The 25,404-nt window shown below is 42.4% G+C and overlaps 1 protein-coding gene across 2 annotated transcripts in view; it reads right to left on the bottom strand.

Annotated features, from left to right (window-relative positions):
* The window catches only part of Mettl16 (methyltransferase like 16), a 44,672-nt gene extending 20,319 nt beyond the window's left edge, over nucleotides 1-24,353 (bottom strand). Inside the window, exons 1-5 of one of the 2 annotated variants that reach the window (XM_032912313.1) lie at nucleotides 24,230-24,353; nucleotides 21,852-21,979; nucleotides 11,243-11,442; nucleotides 7,824-7,964; nucleotides 2,666-2,781 (exon numbers count right to left, since the gene is read on the bottom strand). In XM_032912313.1, the coding sequence (XP_032768204.1) occupies nucleotides 2,666-2,781; nucleotides 7,824-7,964; nucleotides 11,243-11,442; nucleotides 21,852-21,979 (585 nt within the window). In that variant the 5' untranslated portion in view covers nucleotides 24,230-24,353. Of the gene's footprint in view, nucleotides 1-2,665; nucleotides 2,782-7,823; nucleotides 7,965-11,242; nucleotides 11,443-21,851; nucleotides 21,980-23,947; nucleotides 24,170-24,229 lie in introns of those variants that run through there. The other variant, XM_032912314.1, reaches the window with a different exon arrangement.
* Between the last annotated feature and the right edge of the window lie 1,051 nt (nucleotides 24,354-25,404).

The following is a 25,404-nucleotide window of genomic DNA, read 5'->3' as shown; positions in this document are numbered from 1 at the left end:
AATCTAAAAGCTTAATCTATAAAACTCCCAAGAAGAAAACATAAAAGTAAATTTTCATTAACTTGGATTAGCCCATGGTTTCTTAGATGTAACATCAAAAAGCATAAGAATAACACAAAATAGATAAGTTTTATTTTATAAAAACTAAAAACAGTTTCACTATAAAGGATAACATGGAAAACTGAAGACAAACCACAGGATGAGAAAATGTTTGCAAATCATTATAATTAAAGGGACTCAGGTCTAGGATCTGAATACAGAGAGTCCTTAAAACAGTCAGTGGAGGGGTTGGGGATTTAGCTCAGTGGTAGAGCGCTTGCCTAGCAAGCACAAGGCCCTGGGTTAGGTCCCCAGCTCCGAAAAAAACAACAACAACAAAAAAAAAAAAACAAAAAAACAAAAAAAACAAAAAACCAGTCAGTGGCTGTACATACATGCCTTTGATCCCAGCACTTGAGAGGTAGAGGAAAGAGGATCTCTGAGTTTGAGGCCAGCCTGGTCACAGAGAGCTCCAGGACAGCCAGGGATACAGAGAAACCCTGTTGGGGATAGGGGTGGGGAGTCCTTAAAACTTAACAGGAAGAAAAGTAACCCAATTTAAAAATTGGCAAAGTGGAGGGTAACTAGCACAGGGCTTGCCTAGAATGTGCAAGGTCCCAGGGCTGCTAATAGCTCAGTGTAGAACTATAAGGGGCTGACTGGACCCTTACCCAGGGGACAGGTGAGGCAAAGTAATAAATGAAATCGTTCCAGGGCAGATGGCAAAGGGCCACTGAGCACAAGGAAGATGCTCACAGCCAGCCGTCAGGGAACACCGCTCCACACTCACTGGGGTAGCACCAAAGTTACAGATGCCAACGAGTGCCGGGGAACCTCACACTGGGCTGAAGCATAAGCAGCAGTCGATGTAGAAAACTCTGGCATGCCAGGCAAGCAACTTAGAACACCTACCTCAAATTTAAAAAGACAGCAAGACGAGAAGATATTTAGGGAGCTTGAAAAGCTGCTCGGCAGGTGAGAGCACCTGCTGCTCTCAGTACTGTGACCCCAAGTTTGGGAAGCCAAAGCCCTATCTATATATTTTGAATTTAGGCAAACAACACTTTTAACAAATGTTATTGTAGAACATGGTTATTTTTTCATAAATTTACACAAAAGCTAACTTTTTAATTATTTAAATTGTACTTCACTTTATTTTCTAATCAAGAATATTAGTATTTATAATAAATTACTGCAAATATTCCTGACTTTGTCAAAAAAAAAAACAAAAAACAAAAAAAAAACCAAACTTTTATTTTGAAGATTTATTTATTTTGGTCTGGGCATGATGGCATAATCATAGTGTTTGAAAAGAAGTCTGTGAATTCCAGCAGCCTGAATTATAAGACCTTGTCTAAAAAAAGCAATAATTTTCTAAAAAAAAAAAAAAAAAAAAAAAAAACCAACTTGTTATGTGTATAAGTATTTGCACTCATGCGTGTGTACCACTGGTGCCCAGGGGCCAGACGCGGGTGCTGGAGCCCCTGGAGCTGATGTGATAAATAGGTTGTGAGCTGCCATGTGGGTGCTGGGAACTGAGCCCAAACCCTCTGCAAGAGCAGCCAGTGTCTTGACTGCTGAGTCACTTCTGGTCCCCACACTGAATTTTTAAATATATTATGTTTTGGGTGTTACAGTGCTAAGGTTTGAAGCTAGGGCCTCTCACATACTAGGCAAACACTCTACCACTGAGATATATTCCTAGCCCTCTCTTTTAAATTTTGAGACAGGCTCTCACTCAATTGCTTCAGACAGGTTTAAACTTACTAAATTCAAACTAGTCGAGGACTTGCAATCCTGCCTCAGCCTCCCATGTACTGGGAATTACAGTTCTCCATACAACAGTTTATTCTATCCAGTAGATTTTGTTCAATGTCTAAAGGCAAATACATTTTCAACGTTCAGCCATTAATCTACTACCAAATGACAAAAAAATAGCAATTTTTGTCCCTAGACTGATAAGCTCAGTTCGATTGTAAAAGTTCAAACTTTAGGGACTGGAGAGATGCCTCAGTGGTTAAGAACACAGGCCGCCCTTCCAAAGGACCTGGGTTCCAGTCCAGCACCCACGTGGAGGCTCACAACCATGAGACCTAGGGCTAGGCCCTGAAGGCTCTGAGCATACCTGTGGTGCACAAACACCCACGCAGACAAAACACTCGTACACATAAATCATAAATTTAAAGTTTAAAAATGGTAGCACAGACCTTTGACCCCAGTACTCAGAAAGCAGAGGCAGAGGCAGGCAGATCTCTGAGTTCTAGGCCAGCCTGATCTACAGAGTGAGATCCAGGACAACCAGGGATACACAGAGAAATCTTATCTCAAAAAAAGAAGAAAAAAAAGTTGTAAGAGTAAGAAGAAATAGCAGAGAGCCAGGCTAGAGTCAAGAGGAAATTAGAAACAAAAGCCTTGGCGTTTATGATAGTGTGAATTCCTTGACCAAACTGCTCCTTAAGCCTTATTAATTGGACTTCTCAGCTATGGGAAGTCCATGGGTTCATAAATGCCTCAAACCAACAGCAATTTAAATTATACAGACTCTAAAGAAAAACCGCCTTCTGCTCTTATCTCTGCAGTGAGGTGAAGCTAGCTAAGTATTTGGTTAACTTTAAAGGTACTTTACCTTGGCTTCCAATTGGTTGGCAAAAAAGGGAGGGTTGCACATACAGAAGTCATAGACTATCTCAGACTCTTCCTTAAGCGCATCCATCAGAAGTGTCTTCTGCGGCACTTTCACCACTGGGGAGAAACCGAGGACTGTTAGTTACTACTGATTTGTAATGTCTTAAAGTAAGTGCACGAAACAATACCCAGCCAAGAAGGAAGATGACAGCAAGCCTGCATATAAAATACCTTCACTCTACTCCCGTGAGAGGCAGAACCACAGGAATGGAGAGTTAAACCTGATGCTTTAACCTTATTGACGGTCCTCTTAACAACACGTGTTAACACTACTAGGAAAAGTGTTCATTCTTTCTGAAGAGACGTAGTAAAACTCAGCTTAATAAAACAAGAGGTGGGGTTGGGGATTTAGCTCAGTGGTAGAGCGCTTGCCTAGCAAACACAAGGCCCTGGGTTCGGTCCCCAGCTCTGAAAAATAGAAAAAAGAAAAATAAATAAAATAAAACAAGAGGTTTCTCTCCTAAATTCCTCCTACTCTTGAGTTCTAACTTTTCTGCAATAAATTTTTGTTCATTCTACTAAAAACTAAACTAATTCTATTTTAAAAATCAATAACAAGGACTGGGGGAGCTCTCCCAGGACCCTTCTCGGTTCACTGCACCTACATGGTGTTCACAACTGCCTGAAACTCCAGTTCTAAAAGAGCCAATACCTCCCTCTGACATCTGAAGGCCTCAGGTAGCTGTGTGGTGCACAGACATATATGCAGGAAAATATTCATTCACATAAAATAAATCTTTAAAAAATGAAAAACTGTGAACATAGGATGGTCATAAAATGATTACGAGGGAAAGCTGGACTAGTTCTAGCAAATATCTACACACTAAAATTAAAATATTATAATTTAGCAGGTAGTGGTGGCACATGGCTATAATCTGAGCACTTGTAGACAGAAGCAGGATAGAACTCAAGGCCAGTCTGGATCACAGACTAAGACCCTATTTTTTTTTCCCCCAGACAGTCTCACTCTGTAAAGCAGTTAGCCTCAAATTTGCAGAGATCTGCTTGTCTCTCAGCCCTAGTGCTGGGATTAAAGGAGTATGCCACCACACTCAGCTAGCTAACTATACATATACATACCTACCTACATACATACACATACACACACACACACATATATATATATAAAATTTTTTAAAAATAAAAAAGTGCCTGTCCCCCAAAAAATTAGCGCCCAGGAATTGGGCAATGACTCATTCAGTAAAGTGCTTGACATATAAACATTAAGGACTTGAGTTTGAGCCCTAACACTCACATAAAAACTGGGCATGATAGCACACGAGTGTAACCTCAATACTACAAAGACAGAAAAGAAAGGATCCCCCTGAGGCTGGCTGGCCAGGCAATCTCGCTGAGTCATTGAGCTCCAGGTTCAGTGTAAGACCCTGCCTCAAAAACACAGTGAAGGGGCTGGAGATGTGGCTTAATGGTTAAGAGAATTAACTGCTGTTCCAGAGAACCTGGTTTCTATTCCAGTCACACGACAGCTAACAACCACCATAACTTCAGTCCCAGGGGAGCTGACTAAATACCTTCTTTTGGCCTCTGCAGGCAGTGCCTATACACAGGGGTGCAAAGAGACACACTGGCAGAGATAACACTCACGCAGAAACTACTTAAAATAATAATGTAGAAAGTGATTGAAGAACACTCTGATGAAGACTTCTGAAGGCTTCCAAAGGCACATGCACATGTGCACCCACTCATACACAAAAATTAATGACTAAGTTACGTTATCAATACCTATTCTTCATTATTCATGGTAGCTATGGTCTATGAAGTTGCCATGAACACTGAACTAGCGAAGACAAATTCCTATGGGAAGCACAGGACAAGTAGAGTTTCTGCAAGCCTCTTAGATACATAACCTCATCTGTGGTGTGTTTTCCTTAAAGAGAATTGATTTAACATACATTGTTGGTCAGGTGTAGTGTAGTGGTACAAGCCTTTAATCAAGGCAGATCTCTATGAGTTTGAAACTAGCTGGTCCACACTGAGATTTACAGGCTAGCTAAGGCTACAGAGTGAAACCCTGTGTTCAAAAAAGGGAGGGGGGGACCCTAGAAAAATAGCTCAGTGGTTAAGAACATTGGCAGAGCACTACTGTCTGTAACCCCAGTTTTAGGAAACCTGACCCAGTCTTCTGGCCTCTTTGAACAATAGGTACACATGTGGCACAGACATACATACAGGTTAAATACCAATACATACACAATGTTTTAATTTAAAAATCAAAAACATATATTCTGCTGACTCACTGTAACTCATCTAAGTGAAATGTACTGTCTCCATTATGCATAGAAATACAAGACTCAGCATTGTCTAGGGTCGTTTGAAGTAGCAAGGTCCCTAAGAAACAGCATAAAAATGCACTCAATGAACTAGCACTAGAAAGAAAACACATGAAGGCAGACTACAACACTGTCAACCTCAACTGGAAACACAAAGCGGAGGAAGGACTAGCCCACCCCTCTGGTGGAGAGAGGACCACTTCTATAAGCCTTTCTCTAACCTGTGAGCACACGCTGTTGCAGCTGTGTGCCCAGCCTAACACAAAGGAACTGATGAGGAAAGAGAGAAAAAAAAAAAACAAAATATAAGACCAGACATAAAACCACTTCCAAATTTTAGCTACTAACAAACTGATTCTAAAGTTTAGACAGAGCTCATGACTGAATGGAGAGGAAAGGGACCCATCCCTTGTTAGCATAATGAGCAGGAAGCGCTTTATACTGTTAAAGCATGGCTTAAACTCGTTATTAGTGCTCATAAGTCATCATGATTTCTAACTGCTTTTGTTTGTAGTACTTCAGGTTGTACCTCACAAATACAAGGCAAGTGCTCTACCAAGGAACTAAATCCCCAGCCCTTTTCATTTTGAGGCGGGGTCTCACTAAGTGCACAAACTGATCTTGAACTCCATTGATAGACCAGGTGAACTGTAAATTATAGATCCTCACACCTCAGTCTCCCAGGTGTCACTAGACCTACCTTAAATTTATACAGAAAGTATACCTGATGTTCATTTCCCAGCCAACAACCAAAGAGGGCAGGAAATGAGGTACTGTAACTCAAGTGCCAGCTACAGGACTCTCCATAGCTACTTTGAGGACTTGCCAGAACTGTGTTCCACAGATGCAGTAAGAAAATTACAACTATTAGTAGTTGCCTCAGCTCTGCAGGCATAGCCATAGGCAGGGCTATTGAAACAGTTTATGTCAGACATATACTGTGTTGTCACCATCCTTGATGAAATGTAGGCCAGAGCTTCTTAAAATCTTAATGCTCATGACCCCCTGTGCCTGAGACTTTCTTATGTAACTCTGGGTTACATAATGATGCAAATGCAAGCCCTGGTCTGTAAGTTCTGGACAGCTGTCAAGTCGTCAGGCTATCAGACCACTGGGCTATAACTTGTCACAATGGCTGGTGAGGATGGACTAAGGACTTCTAAAAGCCAGCTGAAGACCACAGGTTTTCACATATAGCATGCAGAGGGACATTAGAGGACATACCTGCTGCTGCTCCTACCAGCTACTTCTTCCCTTACTGCTGCCCAACTTGGGAGGGAAACAAAAGTTGCCCAACAGCAGCCTGAGCCTTCCTTGTCTGCCACTGACCTCTATCTAATTGCAGCAAAGGACCCAGCAGTTGATTTATGTATAAAGATCCCAGGTCTCAGGGCAATCTATACTACACGGCATAGATTTGAGAGAAAAGCTGCATTGAAAAGAAATGTCTGGGACTAGAGAGATGGCTCAGCGATTAAGAGCACTGACTGCTCTTGCAAGAGGTTCTGAGTTCAATTCCCAGCAACCACATGGTGGCTCACAACCATCTGTAATGGGATCTGATGCCCTCTTCTGGTGTGACTGAAGAGAGCAACAGTGTACTCACATAAAATAAATAAACCTTTAAAATATATACCAAAACCACTTAAGAATATATAGAAAAATAATATGATTAAAATGATTTCATAGCTGGATATGGTAGTACATGCCTTAGTATTTGTTTTTAACTTATGTGGGAAAGTCCTTTGTGTATACAGATGTGTATCATATGCATGTCTATTGCCCCAAGAAGCCAGAGGTATTGGATCTCCAGGAATTAAAGAGTTACAGACCACTGTGAACCACCATGTGAATGCTTCAAGTAGTAAGTATTCTTAACCCCTGAACCATCTTTTTAGCCTCAACATAACTAATTTTTAAAAACTACCCACCCCCCCAAAAAAATTATGGAACTAAATTAGGTGTGATATTTTGAATAAGAATGTCATTCTCGGGCTGGAGAGATGGCTCAGCGGTTAAGAGCACCGACTGCTCTTCCAGAGGTCCTGAGTTCAATTCCCAGCAACCACATAGTAGCTCACAACCATCTGTAATGGGGTTGGGTGTGTCTGAAGACAGCTACAGTGTCCTTATATACATTAAGTAAATAAATAAATCTTAAAAAAAAAAAAATGTCATTCTCCCCTTGAAAGTATTAGGAGGTGTGGTCTTGTTGGAGGACGAAGGTCACTGAGGGCGGGCTTTGAGGTTTCAAAACAACCACTGTGGGTGTTTTCTCAAAATGCTGCTCCAGCACCATGCCTGCCTGCCTGCCTGCCTGCCTGCCTGCCTGCCTGCCTGCCACCATGATGGTCATGAACCTTCTGAAACTACACAGCTTTCTTCCATAAGCTGGCTTGGTCGGTGTCTTACAACAGCAATAGAACAGTAACCAAAGCAAAAGACAAATCCACAAAATCACGATAGAGAAATAATAAGGATCAACTTTATTATATTCCTTCCCTTGATTCTGGAATCAAAATCATTACATTAGATTATTTAAAGTTTGAAGTCTACACACTTCAGCAAAAGATAACAAGCCAGGTGTGGTGGCACTCGTCTGTAATTCCAGCATCCAGGACCAGAGGCAGCGGATCACTATGAGTTCATTGTCAGCCTGGCCTAGAAAGTGAGTTCCAGAGCAGCCAGAGCTGCAGAGACTCTTGTCTCAAATAAACAAAACCCCACAGAAGACAATAATAGTGCACGTTATAGTAAAGAACCTTTAACAAACACAGCTTAATGGGCTATTTATGTAGAGGAACCAACCTTTGATGAGATCAGACAGGTTATTCTGCTCTACATTTTTCTTGGCATAATTGAAGCACATGTCGTCCACTTCTGTGGCCAGGAAATACCAGCCATTTAAGGTTGCTCCAAGTAAGGGATAGATGCAGGATGCCCCAGTACCTAGAAAATAAAAGTCCAAAGGACATCCCACATGAGAAGAGAAGGTGAGAACAATAAAACCCCTTTTCTTCCTAAGAATTCTTTCAGGTTTCCACAGCTTCACTCACAAGCGGCTCCTAGGCTCCCTCCTCACTTCGCACACACCTCAAAGCCCAGCCTTCCTGGAGGACAGAAACCTCCATGTCCCACTCTGTGTGCTATGTGTAAAATGAAGTGCGGGTAACTGAGGGACCAGAAACACAACGTAATAACCTAAAATGGCCAAAACACTTCATTCTGTAAAATTCAGTTAACTCATAAAGTCTTTACATTCCATACAAGATTCAATTTCCTGGGCTGGAGAGATGATTCAGAGTACTGACTGCTCTTCTAAAGGTCCTGAGTTCAATTCCCAGCAACCACATGGTGGCTCACAACCATCTGTAATGGGATCTGATGCCCTCTTCTGGTGTGTCTGAAGACAGCTACAGTGTATTCATGTATAATAAATAAATAAATCTTAAAAAAAATACTTGTTAAAACACCACAGTGTCTCACAGCAAATCAACGTAGTGACACACACCTGTAATTCTAACACTTGGGAAGCAGATGCAAAGAGACTGAGTTCGAGACCCTGTCTCAAAGGAGGAAAACAAACAAAACATGCAGACATAGTTCATTTTCAAAAAGCAAATGTTGCATGTGTGCATGTGTCCAGTTCCCGGTGGTTGTGTAGAATGTCAGTCATGTCAGGCACCAGCCCTAGCACAGGTACAAGAGACATACTGAGAAGCCAAAGCTTCATGAAAAACAACAACAAACAATCAGCGTCCACAGCTAGTATTTGTTCCTAAATTTGCACATAGGGCCCCTAACCCTGGACTGCTCTACTACCCCCCACCCCTCAGATGCTGCTTTTACAATCACTAACAAATTCTGACCAATTAGATCCCAATGAATATATCCAGGGAAGGAAAGCTAGGGTTTCTCCTGATAGCTACAACCTGGACCCACCACTCCAAAGCTTCTTCTCCTGGTCCCACTGTAGCTCTGCAGGGTCTGGATGTGCTTCCTCAAACCCTTGTGCCCCATCACTTCCTCATTGCACACTCGTAATAGGCTAGGAAACAGTGCAAAGGAAACAAACGCTGCACTACTTATCCTCTTTCCCAGCCATGCTGTCTCCTGGCCCTGATGCTGTCCAGGAAAACACGTCCTTGGGGATTTGGGAGGTACAAGGAAGAGAATATCCAGGTCCCTCAGAGTCACAACTGTTCAGATTTGGGCATTCCAGAAAACTAGAGTCATTTAGAATGTTTTGGAAAAGTATGGAGAATTATCCAAAAAAAAAAAAGGGGGGGGGGGCTTCCTCATCTTGAAGGGAAAATATCCAGGTAAAAGAGCCATCCCCCTACCCTTCTAAAACTGTCCCTCAATCCTAAAGACCAAGAAACTTGAGTTCTAAAATTCTGACATCCTCAGAAAACCAAATGACATTTTAAATGGGTAATAATCCTTATAATGATAAATAAAAATGGAAAGCAGAGTCATAGAATTAGAGCAACTTGATGGGAGTCTGGGGGAAGAATTTATATAGAATCATAATTAGAAAGAACATGATTTCAGCAGGCATTGCCCCTTGTGAAGAGCTAAAATCCATTAACCTCATATATCCCCAAGTGTTACTTTAGTGGGTTCGGGGCATAATTAAAATGCAATTAGTACCTAATAGGCTAGAGTCCCTTTCCCCTACTTCCTTCCCCACTTCTGGTCTCATTGCATCGCCCAGGCCAGCATTGGCCTGAAACTTGCTATCCTCCCATTGCCATAACCCAAGTGCTGGGATCACAAACACCTGCCACCATACTTTTCAAGTCAAGCATTTAGCTTCCTGAGGCACATCAGCCATCTTCTAACATGAACATAAATAACTGAACTCCACCACGTCTCCAGTGCTTAGCTCACATGAAGTACTCAGAATGTAAATGTTAAAAGAATAATGCCTTAAGGCTGGAGAGATGGCTCGGTGGTTAAGAGCACTGACTGCTCTTCCCGAGGTCCTGAGTTCAATTCCCAGCAACCACATGGTGGCTCACAACCATCTGTAATGAGATCTCATGCCCTCTTCTGCTGTGTCTGAAGATAGTGACAGTGTGTGTGTGTGTGTGTGTGTGTGTGTGTGTGTGTGTGTGTGTAAAATAATTATTTTAGAAAAAAAAAAACAATTTGGCCTGGAGAGATTATTGTAATTACAGTTTGTAGTCTAGTAGCAAATAAAAAATAAAAAATATTAACCATGTATTAAAACCAAGAAGGTAACCTTTCTTAGGTTTTAAGGTCAGAGAAAGCTTTTATGGAGAAAGCAGACTTGAATTGATAAATGTAATATCAATGAGAGAAGTTTGAGGCACAGGAAATAATGTATAAAAAGGTCTGGTGGTCTACAAGACAAGTGTGGAAAACAAAAGAAACATCACATTAAGTGGGACTTCGAGAACAGAGTAAAGACCAGACAATGGAAATTCTGAGGTCGCACCTTTAACGCCAGCATGTGGGAGCAGAGGCAGGGCTATGGTCCGCTCTACATAGCTGGTTCCAGCACGTCAGGACGTCTGGATGGGGGTGCACTTTATAACTTGGTAGTTGGCGCATATCTTTAATCCTATAATCCTAGCACTCAGTAGGCAGAGAGGCAGATCTCTGTGCCTGATCTACAGAGCTAGTTGCAGGACACCACGGCTACACGGTCTTTTTTTTTCTTTTTTTCGGAGCTGGGGACCGAACCCAGGGCCTTACGCTTGCTAGGCAAGCACTCTACCACTGAGCTAAATCCCCAACCCCCACGGCTACACAGTCTTTTTTTTTTTTTTTTTTTTTTTTTTGGTTCTTTTTTTCGAGCTGGGGACCTAACCCAGGGCCTTGCGCTTCCTAGGTAAGCGCTCTACCACTGAGCTAAATCCCCAGCCCCACGGCTACACAGTCTTAAAACACCACCATCACCACCATTATCTTCATCATCATAAAATAATAAAGTTTAATTAAAAATTATTTAATAACAGAGCAGAAAATGCCCAACAAACAGATTCTAAGGTAAAAACTTGAAAGCTATGTTAACAAGGACCTCTTTTTCCTTCCACACTTCACTTACCCCTTGCTACCTAACTTACCTGGACATCCCCTCTCAAGAGAAACCACTGTCAGAAATCTCCTTGTGCACCAAGTAAAAGCTTCTTGCAGTTAACACTGGAAGAGCTTAGAAAGTCTGACAATGTAAACCTATGGAAGGAAGAACCACCTACCTATGTCAATTCCTCTTCGGAGAGTAGTTTTGTCAGAATCCTGGTGACCAATCAGATCTTCTACCCAGTGAATATAGTTAAGTCTCAAGGGGACTGTGGGAATTAGTCTCTCCAAAGGAATATCAATAGAAAGTCCAAAGTCCTCTCTCAGGAGAGTACAAGTCAGAGCTCTGACTGCTTCAGGGTCTTTGAAATTAAGACTGAGGAGTAGAGAAAAAGAACACAAACTGATTAATATGTACCCCGAGGTACACTAGCATCTTTGCCATATCAAGCAGCTATACCAGGGACCCAATGCCCATTTGAATTTCCTAAAGAAATCACACATGAAAAGTTACATTCAGCATAGGACACAGCAGACACACAGGGGTACTTGAGACCCTCACAGCCTATGAAAAGCAATAGTTGTCCACAGAAAGACAGCCTCCATGCATGAAGCACAGGGGTTCAGAGTGCTGTTCCAATCCCTGTCTGGCTTGTCTTAGACAGACCCTGGACAAGCCTTGGGCCTGCCTGGCACTTTTCTCAGCCGTTAAGGTAGGAAGGAGTTCCAATACCAATGCCAATAACAGTCTCTGAAAAGAATACAGCTCTTGATACATAGTAAGTGCTTTACGAACTCTGGGTATTTTTTTTTTTTTAAAGCTATCAGCATCATTGACACCAACATATTCAAACACACTCAAAAATTGGGGAGGGGGGCCCAGCCATGTCATTTTGGGGAATACCTTTGATCTCAACATTCGGTAAGCAGAGGCAGGTGGATCTCGAGTTCAAGGGTAGCCTGGTTCAGAGACTGAGTTCCAGGACAGCCGAAAGTATACCAGGAAATGCTGCCTCAAAAAAAAGCCAAAAGTGGTGGCATACACATTTATTCTCCCTACTTAGGAGGCAGAAGCAGGCCTGTTAGGTTAGAGACCAGCCTGGTCTACATAGCAAGTTCCAGAGCCCAGCCAGAAAAGAGACCCCACCTTAACAAACTATTTTATTTTACTCCTATGGAACCAATCAAGTTTATTAAAAGGGTGGGCTAATGCCATCTTCAATGACAGAAATAGAATTCAATCCTACACATTGAATAATCTATATTCAAGTAAAAAATAAACATATTCACACCCTATTCCAATATACTAGCTGATCTAATATCCCATCATACTATGTGTAAAGTCTTAAGTTCTCAAATGTAAAACTTTAGAAATTAAAGGAACCTAAAAACCTAGAGGCTCCTTCCAAAACAAAGTTTGAAAGCATTTTCTCAAGAGCATAACCAGTAACTTAATTACGGTCTTACAACTTCTCAATGGTACTCTGCAGGCCACCTGTGAAAATCCAGGGTTACATATCTAGGAAATTTATCAGGAATAGCCTTCAAAATAACAATTCAGGGAAAGATACATTAACTAATCAAATGACAGAAGGTCTTTATACCTGTGAACAAAAACAATTGTTAGTTCATGGCTGAGTAGCCATTAACGGACCATGTTCCAATATAGCACTATGCCAGATGGTTACCATTCTTCCAGGTTCCCCTTAAACCTAGAGTTCAAGTACCAAGACTCCTCCTCTCTGCTTCTCAAGCACTAGGATTATAGGAATACACCAGCGAACCAGGCACACACGATGGTACTAGGGGAAGAAACTAAGGTCATCGTGTTTGTGTAGCAAGCATCTTATTGACTGACCTAGCTTCTCAATCCCAACTTTTTTCTTTTTTTCACACATGCCATATGACCTTATATTATCCAGGACTGATGACTTTCTATAATTTTTCCCATTAAGTGGTCTAAAAGGTATATTTAAATTTTTCCATTTTCTCCCCAGCTCCGAAAAAGAGAAAAGAAAAAAAAAAAAAAAAAAGAAAAATTTTTTTTCCATTTTCTAACAGGCACAGTGGTGTATACCTTTAATCCCAGCAACTGGGGAGGCAGAGGTAGGCAGATCTCTTCAGTTTGAGGCCAGCCTGATCAGAGTGAGGTATAAGTCAGACAAAGCTACATAATGAAACCCTGCCTGTTGCAAAGAAAAACCCTGGATTAGACTCCTAGGACCACATTAAACTGGGCATGGTAGTGAACCCCCATAATCTCAGTGCTTGGGAGGAGGGGAGGCAGGAGGATCAGAAGTCCACGAGATCCTGTCTCAAAAATACCACACAAACACCACCACCACCACCAGAACACTGGGTTTGTCAAAATCTGTCGGGCATGAAAGCATATACCTGCATTCTCAACAATTATGAGGCAGAAGCAGAAAGATCTTTGCAAGTTCAAGGCCAACCAGGATTTCACAGTGAACATCAAGCAGCCAGAGGTATACAATATGACTGCCTCGAACAGTGATCCAACACACACATATATTTTCTTTCTCATTCTAATAAACGATAGCACAGGAACCTATCACCAAAATCATTACATATGAAGGAGAGAGAAGACTAACTAGTGAAGGGAGTAAATGGAAACCATGAAAGCTGATTCTAAGACTCTATTAACAAAACTGACTGTTCCTTTTTTAGTTCTAAGAAAAGGCAGACATTAGTCCAAGTGTTAGAAATCTTTTGTAGGGCAAAGTCTAGTCACACAACTTCACTGCTTAAATATCTAGGTCACATTAGCACCCTGGGACACGGCAAATCCTGAGCACAAGCAAGATCTTTTTTATTCTCATTTCCAAGATCACAGGGAGGCCTAGGAACTAAAATTAGCTCTCACGTGAAAATTAGCATTTATTCATTCCACCAGTCTTTCTTGTTTCTTTAACACATGCAGCTTCACAAACAGCCTATTGTCAACAGGCTTCTGATTTCCCCAGAATGATTCCCTCTCTGCTACAAATGAGTACTTTGTTTGTTATCATCTCTAGAGATGCGTTTTAGAATATGCATTTCCACTATACAAGGATAATTCTAATACTGCAGAAGCTGAGCCTCGAATGTATCAATAAACACCAAAGCCTGTCAGCCTTGTTGCAACACTGTTCTCCATCACTGGATAATCAGTGAGAGGCTAGAAACACTAGTCATCAATTACAACCCACCTTCAGTGTTAGTCTTTGGTTTAAAAACAAAAGTTTGTTTTTAATCTTGCACTATGTTCAAGATCAACTAACAGAGCTCACAGAAACAGCAGGCTGTTGCTATGGAGTTGGGTACTATGAAAAACAAACCTAAAATTAAATCGCAGCAGTCTGATAGGATTATAACGAAGCAGTGAGGGATATAGGAAAGAAGAAAGACAATCATCAATCACATTGTCAATACTGGCCATCTCAGCCCCTTCCACATATGCTATACTATAGTCTGACAGTCCTTTTTTTTTTTTTTTTTTTTAATTATATGAAGCATATAATAATTTTGTGTTCTTTTTCCTGGAAAAAACAGTCCAGGGGGCTGGAGAGATGGCTCAGTGGTTAAGCACTCCATCTGTGCTTCCCAAGGTCCTGAGTTCAAATCCCAGCAGCCACATGGTGGGTCACAACCATCTGTAATGGGATCTGATGCCCTCTTCTGGTGTGTCTAAAGACAGCTACAGTGTACTACTCATATACATAAAAATAAAAAAATAAATAAGGGGTTGGAGATTTAGCTCAGTGGTAGAGCGCTTGCCTAGCAAGTACAAGGCCCTGGGTTCAGTCCCCAGCTCTGGAAAAAAAGAAAAGAAAAGAAAAAAAAACAGTCCAGGGAGATAGCTCAGCAGGTAAAAGCATTTGTCACATAAGCCTGATGACCTAGATCAATCTCCCACAACCAGTGATGGGAGAAAAGAACTGACTCTCACCTGCTGTCCTCTGGAGGGGCAGGAGATGGCTCAGTAGTGAAGAGCACTGACTGCTCTTTCAAGCCTGGGTTTGATTCCCAGCACCCACATGGGAGTTCACAACTATCTGTAACTCCAGTTCCAGGGCTGAGCCCTCTTCTGGCTTCCAGTGGCACCAAAACACATGTGGTGCAGAGACACACATGCAGGTACACACACCAAGTAAAATTAAACAAAAATTTACAAAGTTAGTAGCTGTTACCTGGCTACTCTGTCTCGAGTATGTGTCCATCCTCTTGCCTTTAAGAAATGTGTCCATGCCACAGCATTCCCCAGGAACACTGACACCTCATACACACACTAACACAAATTAAAATGATAAGGAAACATAACAGATAACCAAAAAGCAAATACGCTCATTTTTAGAGAAGACCCTCCCTGACTGCCCTTTCCTCAGCATCCCCACACCCAAGATAGGGTAAAAGCACTGGCCACACAGTCCTGATCCCTTGATGCCACAGTGAGAGGACCAACTCCTCAAAGTTCTTCTCTAACCTACACATATGCATCACGGGACACAAACACACTCAGACAACATTGAAAAAACTGAAGAAAAATGTTAACAGCCATGTCTTCTTTTCACAGGCATATTTGCTTTCCTCTGTGAAAGTTTAAAAAAAAAATTGTCATGTGCCCTAGGCATGAAGCAGCTTTGGCCACCAAGCCGGCCATCAGGCTAGAATGAACGAAGGACTGTCACCTGCTCGCCCCGGACATAAGAATACCACCACAGGGGCTGAAGAGATGGCTCAGTGGTTAAGAGCACTGACTGCTCTTCCAAAGGTCCTGAGTTCAATTCCCAGCAACCACATGGTGGCTCACAACCATCTGTAATGGGATATGATCTCCTCTTCTGGTGTGTCTGAAGACAGCAACAGCGTACTCCTAACGAAAAATAAATAAATTTAAAAAAGAGAACACCACAAACAAGGTGTCTGACTATTGCCAGGGAGGAAATTCTTTGTATCTATTATAAAACAGACATTTTGAAGGGTTGGCAGAATGGCTTAGTGAATAAAGACAGGTACTACCAAGCTTAACAATTTGAGTTTGAACCCCAAAACCCGGATGCTAGAAAGAGTAAACAGACTCCCACTAGTTCCTGTCTGACCTTCACACATCCTGTGGCACAGGACTGCACTCATGCATAGGGCATGCACAAATGATGACTAAATGTAATAGGAACTCTTAGTTAAAAAAATTATTTTTGTTTTGTGTGTATGGGTGTTTGCCTGCAAGCATGACTGTGTCCCACATGTATACACTGCCTTCAGATACCAAAAGGGGTTATTATATCATCTGAAATTAGAGTTAGACTGTTGTAAGCCACCAAGTGGGTACAGGAAATCAAATACAAGTCCTCTGTAAGAGCAGTAAAAGTGCTCTTATCCACTAAAGTAATCTCCCAGTACCATAAATAAATTTTTTAAATTAATTTTGAGCCAGGTAGTGTAGTGGTGTTGCATGTCTTTAGTCCCAGAACTCGGGAGACATATACATGATCTCCGTAGATCTAGTTCTAGAACAGCCAAGGCTACACAGAGAAATACAGACTCAAAAACAAAACAAAACAAAAAAAAAAAAAAAAAAGAAAACAAAACAAACAATCAAACAAACAAAAAAACCCCAAAACAATAGATAATAATCATTGACACCTTAATACTTGGGAGGTAGAGGCCTATATATAAAGGGCCCATGGCTGAAAAGATGGCTCAGTAGTTAAGAGCACTAAGTGCTCTTCCAGAGGTCCTGAGTTCAATTCCCAGCAACCACATGGTGGCTCACAACCATCTGTCATGGGATCTGATGCCCTCTTCTGGTGTGTCTGAAGACAGCTACAGTGTACTTACATATAAATAAAAATAAATCTTAAAAAAAAAAATAGGCCAATTCAAAGTGTACTATAAAGGCACAGATTCCCATGTGAGAATATAGAACACTGTTAGTACTCCACACTGCAGGACCTTTAGGGAGCTGCAGCCTGGACAATGATGCACACCTTTAGTCCTAAAAGTCTATCCTGAAAAACAAACCAAAACACATAACTCTCTCTGTCTCTCTCACACACTCTGTGTCTATCTGTCTCTGTCTCTGTCTGTCTGTCTGTTTATCTCTCCAGGATTGGGGAATAGCTCAGTGGCAGAATGCTTGCCGCACAAGCATGAAACCCTTTATTTAAGCCCTACATCACAAAGTCAACAACTGTTTTCAGGCTCCTCGATATGAAGAATTACATCTATAAATAATTAACATACTATATAATGCTTTTAAATATTAATTTAAAATGTTGTGTGTATGTGCCACAGCGTTCACATGGAGGTCAAATGTGTGGGCGCTCAGGTGCTTTTCTCTCCTTCTGCCATGTGGAGCCCTAGCAATCACCCTCAAGTCTTCAGACTGGTGTCAGGTCTCTTCATCCCCCAGCCAACTCTGACCCCTCAATGTTTTTGTGACTTGCTCTTTCTGTCTTTCCTTTCTTCCTGTCTGTTACTTCTCAAGCACCCTCATATATATCCACATTTCCACACGGTTCTCCAAACCAACTGTATCCATTCCCACACAGGGAATTCCTGCTTCACTTCTCTTCTGCCCTTAACGAACAACCGTCCCACAATCATGGTGCCCCTTTCTTTGAACTTATTGTCCATTGCCTATTAAATATTCCACTCAGGTGTTCCAAGGTCCTCAGATACCCAACTGAAAGCATCTTCCTAAAGTAGCTTATCTGTTGCTCTATACTCACTAATGGCTCTCCCACCTTCCCTCAGGCTTCACACTTGGCTCTTCTCTTCCTAATTTCTACCACACATTCCTGGTTATACTTGGGAATTTCTGTGAGTTTCATTTACTGCCTTCACCTAGATAGGCCACTAATATCTTAATCTGAGATTTCATTTCCCAGTTACCTTAATTCTCTCTGCAATCCATTCTCTACAAAGTTCTTAGAATATATCTGTTATGAGCTGGAGAGATGGCTCAGCAGTTAAGAGCACTAGCTGTCCTTGCAGAGGACCCAGGTTCAATTCCCACCATCTACAGTCATCTATAACATACCCCGTACCAAAGAATCCAATGCCCTATTCTGACCTTTGAAGGTTCCTGCACGCACACAGTGCAGATATGTACACTAAGGTCAGGCACACACAGGCATAAAACAAATGAAACAATGTATCTCTTTAAACACAATTCTGAACATACAATTTCCTTATGATAAAGTACAGAAGGTAAGTTGGGCATGATGGCACATACTTTTAATCCCACCACTTAGGAGGCAGTGGCAGAAGCAGGCAGGTCTGTGCAAATTTGAAAGTAAGTGAGTGAGTGAGTGAGTGAGTGAATGAGTAAGATTAGAGGCTAGACACAGACACATGTAATTTCAGGATTCAGGACATTGGGGCAGAATAATTGCTAGTTCAAAACTAACCTGGGGGGTTGGGGATTTAGCTCAGCGGTAGAGCGCTTGCCTATCGAGCGCAAGGCCCTGGGTTCGGTCCCCAGCTCCGAAAAAAAAAAAAAAAAAAAAACAACTAACCTGGGCTACACAGAAGTCCACCCCCCCCATTCTCTTCCCCCATACAGAGTGAAAAAGAGATTTATGGAGTAAAGATTTAAAAAGTAGAGAGGTCACACACAATCAAACACACGCACGCACGCATGCACAACTATTGAGGCAAGCAGTAAGGCACTCTGCTTACTTTCAAGGGATTTGTATATGTTTACAAAGAGTATGGTCTGGAAAGGCATTATATGACGAAACTGGTAAGTAAACTCAGTGCAAGGTAAAGACTATGTTGTAAGAGTAGAATTTGAAGAAATGAAAAAAGTATTCTTTTCAATCCAGATTCAACTGTAAAAAACTAGTTATGTGGGAGCATATTTAAACAACAAAAAAAAAGCCGTCTACTGAGTTTATTAAGCAATATTAAGGAGCCCATGATACAATATCCTATGAAAAGGGGGGAGGGCCTTCCCTCCTTTCTTGCCTTTTGGTTTTTCTCGAGACATTGCTTCTCTGGCTGTCCTAGAACTTGCTCTGTGAGCCAGCGTGGTCTTGAACCTGAGATTTACCTGCGTGTCGCCACCTGCCTAATGCAGGTGGAGAGGCTATGTCTAAAATCAGTTTTGGAGAACTGAAACTGGAAAATCCATAGGAAGAATCCAGAGCTACTAACTTTGAATCTGAAGTGCTGGCAAGAGACAACAGCACTGCTGTGACACCATGGCTCTACACTGTCTGCTGAGAGGTACCGAGAAGGAGTAGAATACAGCCTCATCCAAAAAGTGGTTTCTTTAACACAATTAAAGGGCACAGCTAGCCAGGTAATGGTGGCACATTCCTTTAATCCCAGAACTCAGGAGGCAGAGGCAGAGGCAGAGGCAGGAAGATCTCTGAGTTGGAGGCCAGCCTGGTCTACAGTACAGTGCAAGTTCCAGGACAGCCAAGGCTACACAGAGACCCTGTCTCATGGGGTGGGAAAGGGATGACGATGACGACAATGACGACAACAACATGGACACAAGTAATTCAACTCCTTGGGTAAAGCACCCAATATAAAGGTGGAAGGAGAGAACCCATTCCACCAAGTTGTCCTCTGAACTCCCACATACTATGTCCATCTCATATGAATACATTAAAACAAACACAGTTATACAAAGCAGTAAAAGGCATGTCAGTGACTTTCTCCATTTGTTGTCAACATTTAGTACAGCTACTGCTAGTAACCTAAAGACAGCAGGTAAGAAGGACTTATACATAGAAAACAATGCGACTACAGCTACTGCTAGTAAACTAAGGACAGCAGGTAAGAAGGACTTATACATAGAAAACAATGTGACTGCCACCCAAAACTAAGCTTTAGTAACTAACACATATAAGCTGTATTCACACTAGCATTAGAAGTGGATAAAGTCATACAAATCATTAAGACTGAATTTCAGGGGGACTGGAGAAATGGCTCAGTAGTTAAGAGCATTGGCCACTCCTCCAAAGGGACCCTGGTTGGATTCTTAGCACCCACGTGGCAGTTTACAACTGTCTGTAACTCGAGTTGAGGGGATCTGATGCCAGAATCTCTTCTGACCTCCATGGGTGCCAGACACACATGTGGTGCAGACATATATGTAGGCAAAACACCCATACGCATAAAAAAATTTTAAAAATAAAAGACTGAATTTTAGGGTGGCAGAGATAAAGGAGTTTGCCACCAAACCTGACCAAAAATCTCAGTTCCATCCCCGAACCCACATGGCAGGAGAGACCAACTTCTGGCAAGTTGTCCTCTGACTTCAATATGTGTGCTACAGCAAGCACAAAGCCACCCACCCCCACAGACACACAGAGTAGCTTTCCCTGATATGGGACTATTCATTTCCTTTATTTTTATAATGTGTATGGACCTTTTGTCTACATGTGTGTCTAAACCACATGTTTGCAGTGCCAGAAGAGGGTGTCATACCAGCTGGAACTGGAGTTACAGACAATTGTGAACCAACACATGGCTGTTGGGAACCAATCACAGGTCTTCTGGAAGAGCAGTCAGTGCTCCAACCACTGAGCCATCTCTCCAGCCCTTGAGGACTATTCTTTAGTCATAAAGACTGAATTTAAATAAATAAATAACTGTTCACTGATGCCAGAACCCCAACATGAGCCCTCAGAACTATGAATTTCTTTCTTGTTTGTTTACTTTTTTGTTTTTGTTTTTTCCAGGCAGGATTTCAGTATAGCATTCATGAAGCTAGGTCATGGAACTCACTCTGTGAGTCTGGTCAAGACCAGGCTGGCCTTGAACTCAAGAGATTTAAAACAAACAAACAAAACAGGGTTCAGTCCGTAGTGTGGCACAATTAGGAAGCGTTAGCACCTGTGTTTCAGTCATTAAGGACAGGCCTCCAAAGGGGCTCAGAGATCCTCTTCCTTTTCCTCTCACTTCCCAGTGCCTAAGTTATGGTGAGCCGTTCCTTAGACACTTCTAGTCATGACACAAACCTCAGCAACTAAGTCACTTTGTCTAGAGCACAGTCCCAGCACCGAGCCTTCCCTCTTCCTATGACTGCCATTTACTACAACAACAGAAAGCCAACTGGTACACAAAACTATGAACAAAAGACTGAAGACCATGCTGGGGTGGGTTAAGAATACTTGCTGACAAGCCTGGCATGGTCTTATGTGCATCTATGACCTCAGGTATAGCACACTTATTTTCTCACATTCTTACATCATTTATCATCATTTCTGCATTCTTTGGTTTTGAAATAGTCTCAAATAACCCAGTATAGCCTCAAACTCAATATGTAGGCAAAGATGCCCGTGAACTGATCCTCCTGCCTCCGCTTCCCAAGTGCTGTCATCACCACTGTGTACTCCACAACCCCTGGTTTATGCAAGGCTAGAGATAGGGCTTCATGAATGCCAGGTCAACTGCAACAACCAAGCTACATCCTTGCAACAGTCTTAACATTCTAGTTATCATGTTCCTCAAAATAAGACATTCTGACACTCACCAAACACTGGGATCACATAAAACACAATCCTAGCCCGAGTTACATTGGCATCTCTGTTGTAGAAGTAGGAAGTTAGCCATTAAGAGACTTGCCAATTTTCTCATTTGTTAGATGTAAAAATTGGCCTCCAGGGTGGATAATCCATTTGCCCAAAGTCATGTGAGATTTTTCATATGATGTACATAGCTACCATTCCGGTCTTCTTTGTCCAGCATGCTTCCTGTCACATCACAGCCACTCAGATCATACTCAAATGATACATACAGATTAATAACTTTTCATGAGTTACCTACCTTACTCTCCCATTCAGATTTATCTGAATGTGCTGCTTAAAGTCTGGATATTTAGACGCCAGATACGCGAAGTCAGGTGGTTTGTCCTTGTATCTATTTCTTGCATGCATTGATTTGCTTAGCGCCATCTTTAAAGAGAGAGAAGAGGAGATTGTGAGAAAGATAGAGAGGAAATCAGCATATTTAGTTCCAAAAAGCACTCCTGATGGGGGACAGGAGTACATTCACGACTGTAACACCAGTACTTGAGAGGCAGAGGCAGGATCACACTAAGCTTGCAACAAGCCTGGGCTACACAGTGAATTCCAGGCCAGTCTGACTACAATGTGAGACCCCCCTCAGAAACAAGCAAGTAACACACAAATAGTAAAGCAAGTCAGTCCAACTTGCAGCCAGTGCAGTACCCTCAGTAAGCCTGCCCCACCCCTCAAGAGCATATAGCTATCAGCAGAGCACTTGCCAACATGTTCAAGGCCCTGGGCTCCATCTCCAGAATCACACACACACTAAATGGTAGACACTCACTATATAGCAATTTCAATTCCCTAATTTCAATGCCCCTTATAGACATGGGAGTAAAAAAAAAAACAGCATAAACTGAGGACAGTGCCCGGGCCCCGAGAATACCAAAATAAATGGTTTTCTTTCAGTGTAATGCTGGGCAAAAAGAAAGGCGCTCCTCTAACAAATTTAGGAGATGCTGATGTGCTAGGACTCTGCAACACATTAAAGAGTACAGTTTGCAGGTACGTACTCTCAACATATGTGACTCAAGTTAAGTTACAACCTTGGCCAATTCAGCTCATTTTTCTATACTATTTGTTCAGATTATAACAGACACACTCAATAAAGTCACTCCTTTTGATTCTTTAACTTTTGCTTAAAAAAATTTTCAACTGGAATTTAACACAATGTCTCACACATATTCTACCAAGGACTGCTACACCCAAGATAACTAACTTCTGGATTTCTATCTATCCATCCCACTCCTCAAAGTTAACAGTGTCTGCTAGTACCAGCTTACTCTGTTCCTGCGACTGGCCTTTGAGCCACTTCCCAACCAAGTGCCTCAGGACTACTTGTACTTGTCTTTTTCTTCTTATTGCTGTTAGACAAGGTCTCCAGTAGCCCAGGCTGACTGGGAACTCATTCTGTACCCAAGGCTGTTCAGTTGGCCTGGATTGTGCTCCCCACTGAAATGCACATACCCTGAACATATCCCCACCCTAGGTCTTCAGTCAAATGCCAGTTTAGTCTTCCTTAGGCATCTGGCTAAAATGTTCAGTGGCTAGAACACACACTCCATTCCCATCCTAACTTCTGTCTTTGGAATTTACTCACTTGACATTTAGTGAACATTTGCCTTAATTTTTAAAATTTTCCCTACAAGTAAACTCAATGAGGGAATATATTTGTTCGCTGAGGTTCCCAAATACTTAAAACAGGGTCTGTAAGAGGAGGCACTCAACTATTTGTTGACTGGAAAGAATATAAAGTCACCAGGAGATGTAGCTCAGAGTGAGAGAGCATGTGCCTAGCACGTGCAAGGCCCTGGGTTCAGTCATCAACACCAAAGGAAATGAAGGAATGACTATGAAACATTTTCCACTGTATATGCCGCTGAGACATAGCATTCTCCTTCTGAACAGGCAGCCCAGGTGAGTTTCAACAATAACAAAAAGAGGCTCATCGGAGTGGGTCCAAAATCCAAAAGGCCTTGAGGCCAGCCTTCTTTCTTTCCTCTTTAAAACTTCATATTTCCTGGATTCCTCTTGGCCTTTATCTCTTCCACACATCATTTCTATGGAGGCTATAGAGTTAGATCAGCGGTTAAGAGCACCGGCTAGTCTTCCAAAGAACCTGGGTTTGATTCCCAGCACCCATATGGCTGCTCACGACCATCTGGTAACCCAGTCCCATGACATCATCCTCTTCTGGCCTCTGCCTGCACTGTGCACGTGGTGCAGACATACATGCTGGCAAAACATTTATACGTACAAAGTTTTGTTTTGTTTTTTTAAGTTTTAAGAACAGAAAACTCAACAGATGTCTCCCACCTCGGCCCCAACACTTCCGTTTTCTCTTCACGCCCCCACCTCATAAATTTGACTTATCCTCCGCCACTTCTCTGGCTCATCCACGTCTTCCCGCCTCGGTTTCAGCGCTCTCTAAACATCAGCCTAGGAGAGTGATGAGGAACTCTCTCCTTCAACTCCTCCCACCTACCGCTTGCGTTCACGCACACACCCGCCCCAGGTCCCCGGCTTCTGATCCAACGCTAAGCCCCTGAGGATCCGAGAACCAGAGGATAAAAGCAGATGGTCCACTTCTCACGCGATCCTTGTGCGCAACCGAATAAGAGATTTTGAACCACGCACCTCGTAGGCCAATGTAGTAGCTGGACAGAGTGTGTGGCTGGGCCTGCAAAAGCCCAGAATCCCAACCCACTCACACAGCCAAGCTCCTAAAGACGCAGATGCTACGCTCCAAGCGCGCCGCCATCTTGCGCAGCCACTCAGCGCCGTGATTGGATAGGCTACTCTCGCGAGACTTTTGGCCGAGCCTAAAGAAAGAAGGAACTGTCGCGATACTTAGAAATGGAAGCCTGTTTTCACCAGGGCTTGGGGGGAGTGGTCAACAGGGAGTCTTCGGTTGGCAGTTGGAGGGATGCTCTCTCTTGTCTGCTGCCATGGAGACTGGTCAGGGACTTGGAACCATCTTCCTCCCCTGGCCTTCCTGGGTGCTGGGACTACAGGAGTGAGCTACTCCACCAAGCTGTAAACTTTTTTTTTTTTTAAATGTAGCTTTCATCAGCTCTCTTCATCCTTATTTTATTTTTTTTTTTTTAACTTTTCTTTTTTTTTCGGAGCTGGGGACCGAACCCAGGGCCTTGCGCTTGCTAGGCAAGTGCTCTACCACTGAGCTAAATCCCCAACCCCTTCTTCATCCTTATTAAATCGTACTAAATCTAGTCTTGGGCAGGAAATAGGAAGGCTAGAAAAGGCTACTCTTGGGTGTGATGGCAGTTAACACCGCACAGCAAGCCTATGTGGTGATGACACAGTAATTACAGATAAACCTGTGAGATGGACAGATAAATGGCAATTAAAAACTGCTTTGAGGGGGTTGGGGATTTAGCTCAGTGGTAGAGCACTTGCCTAGCATAGCACATAAGGCCCTGTCTTCCTCCCCAATTCAAAAAAAAAAGAAAAAAAAAAAAAACTGCTTTGTGGGATGGGGACGGAGAAATGGCTCTGCAGTTAAGAGCCCTAGCTACTCTAACAAAAGACCCACGTTCGAGTTCCAGCCCCAATATGGTGACTCAAAACGAACTGTAACTCTAGTCCCAACTGCCTTCCACAAGGCACGCGTGCCCGTGGCGCACAAACATGCAGGCAAACACCCATACACATAAAAGTAAACCCCCTTTTTAATTTTTCTTTTCAAAAAGGAACAGATTTGGCTAAAATGCATTGAATCTGTTTGGACTCACAAGGCAAGAGGATAAAATCCGGCATTTCATATCTAGCACCTTCAGGCATTTCATCGTCAA

The sequence above is a fragment of the Rattus rattus genome, chromosome 9, assembly GCF_011064425.1.
Source record: "Rattus rattus isolate New Zealand chromosome 9, Rrattus_CSIRO_v1, whole genome shotgun sequence".
In the NCBI taxonomy this organism is placed as follows: domain Eukaryota; kingdom Metazoa; phylum Chordata; class Mammalia; order Rodentia; family Muridae; genus Rattus; species Rattus rattus.
This window is presented reverse-complemented; position numbering and strand designations above follow the sequence as displayed.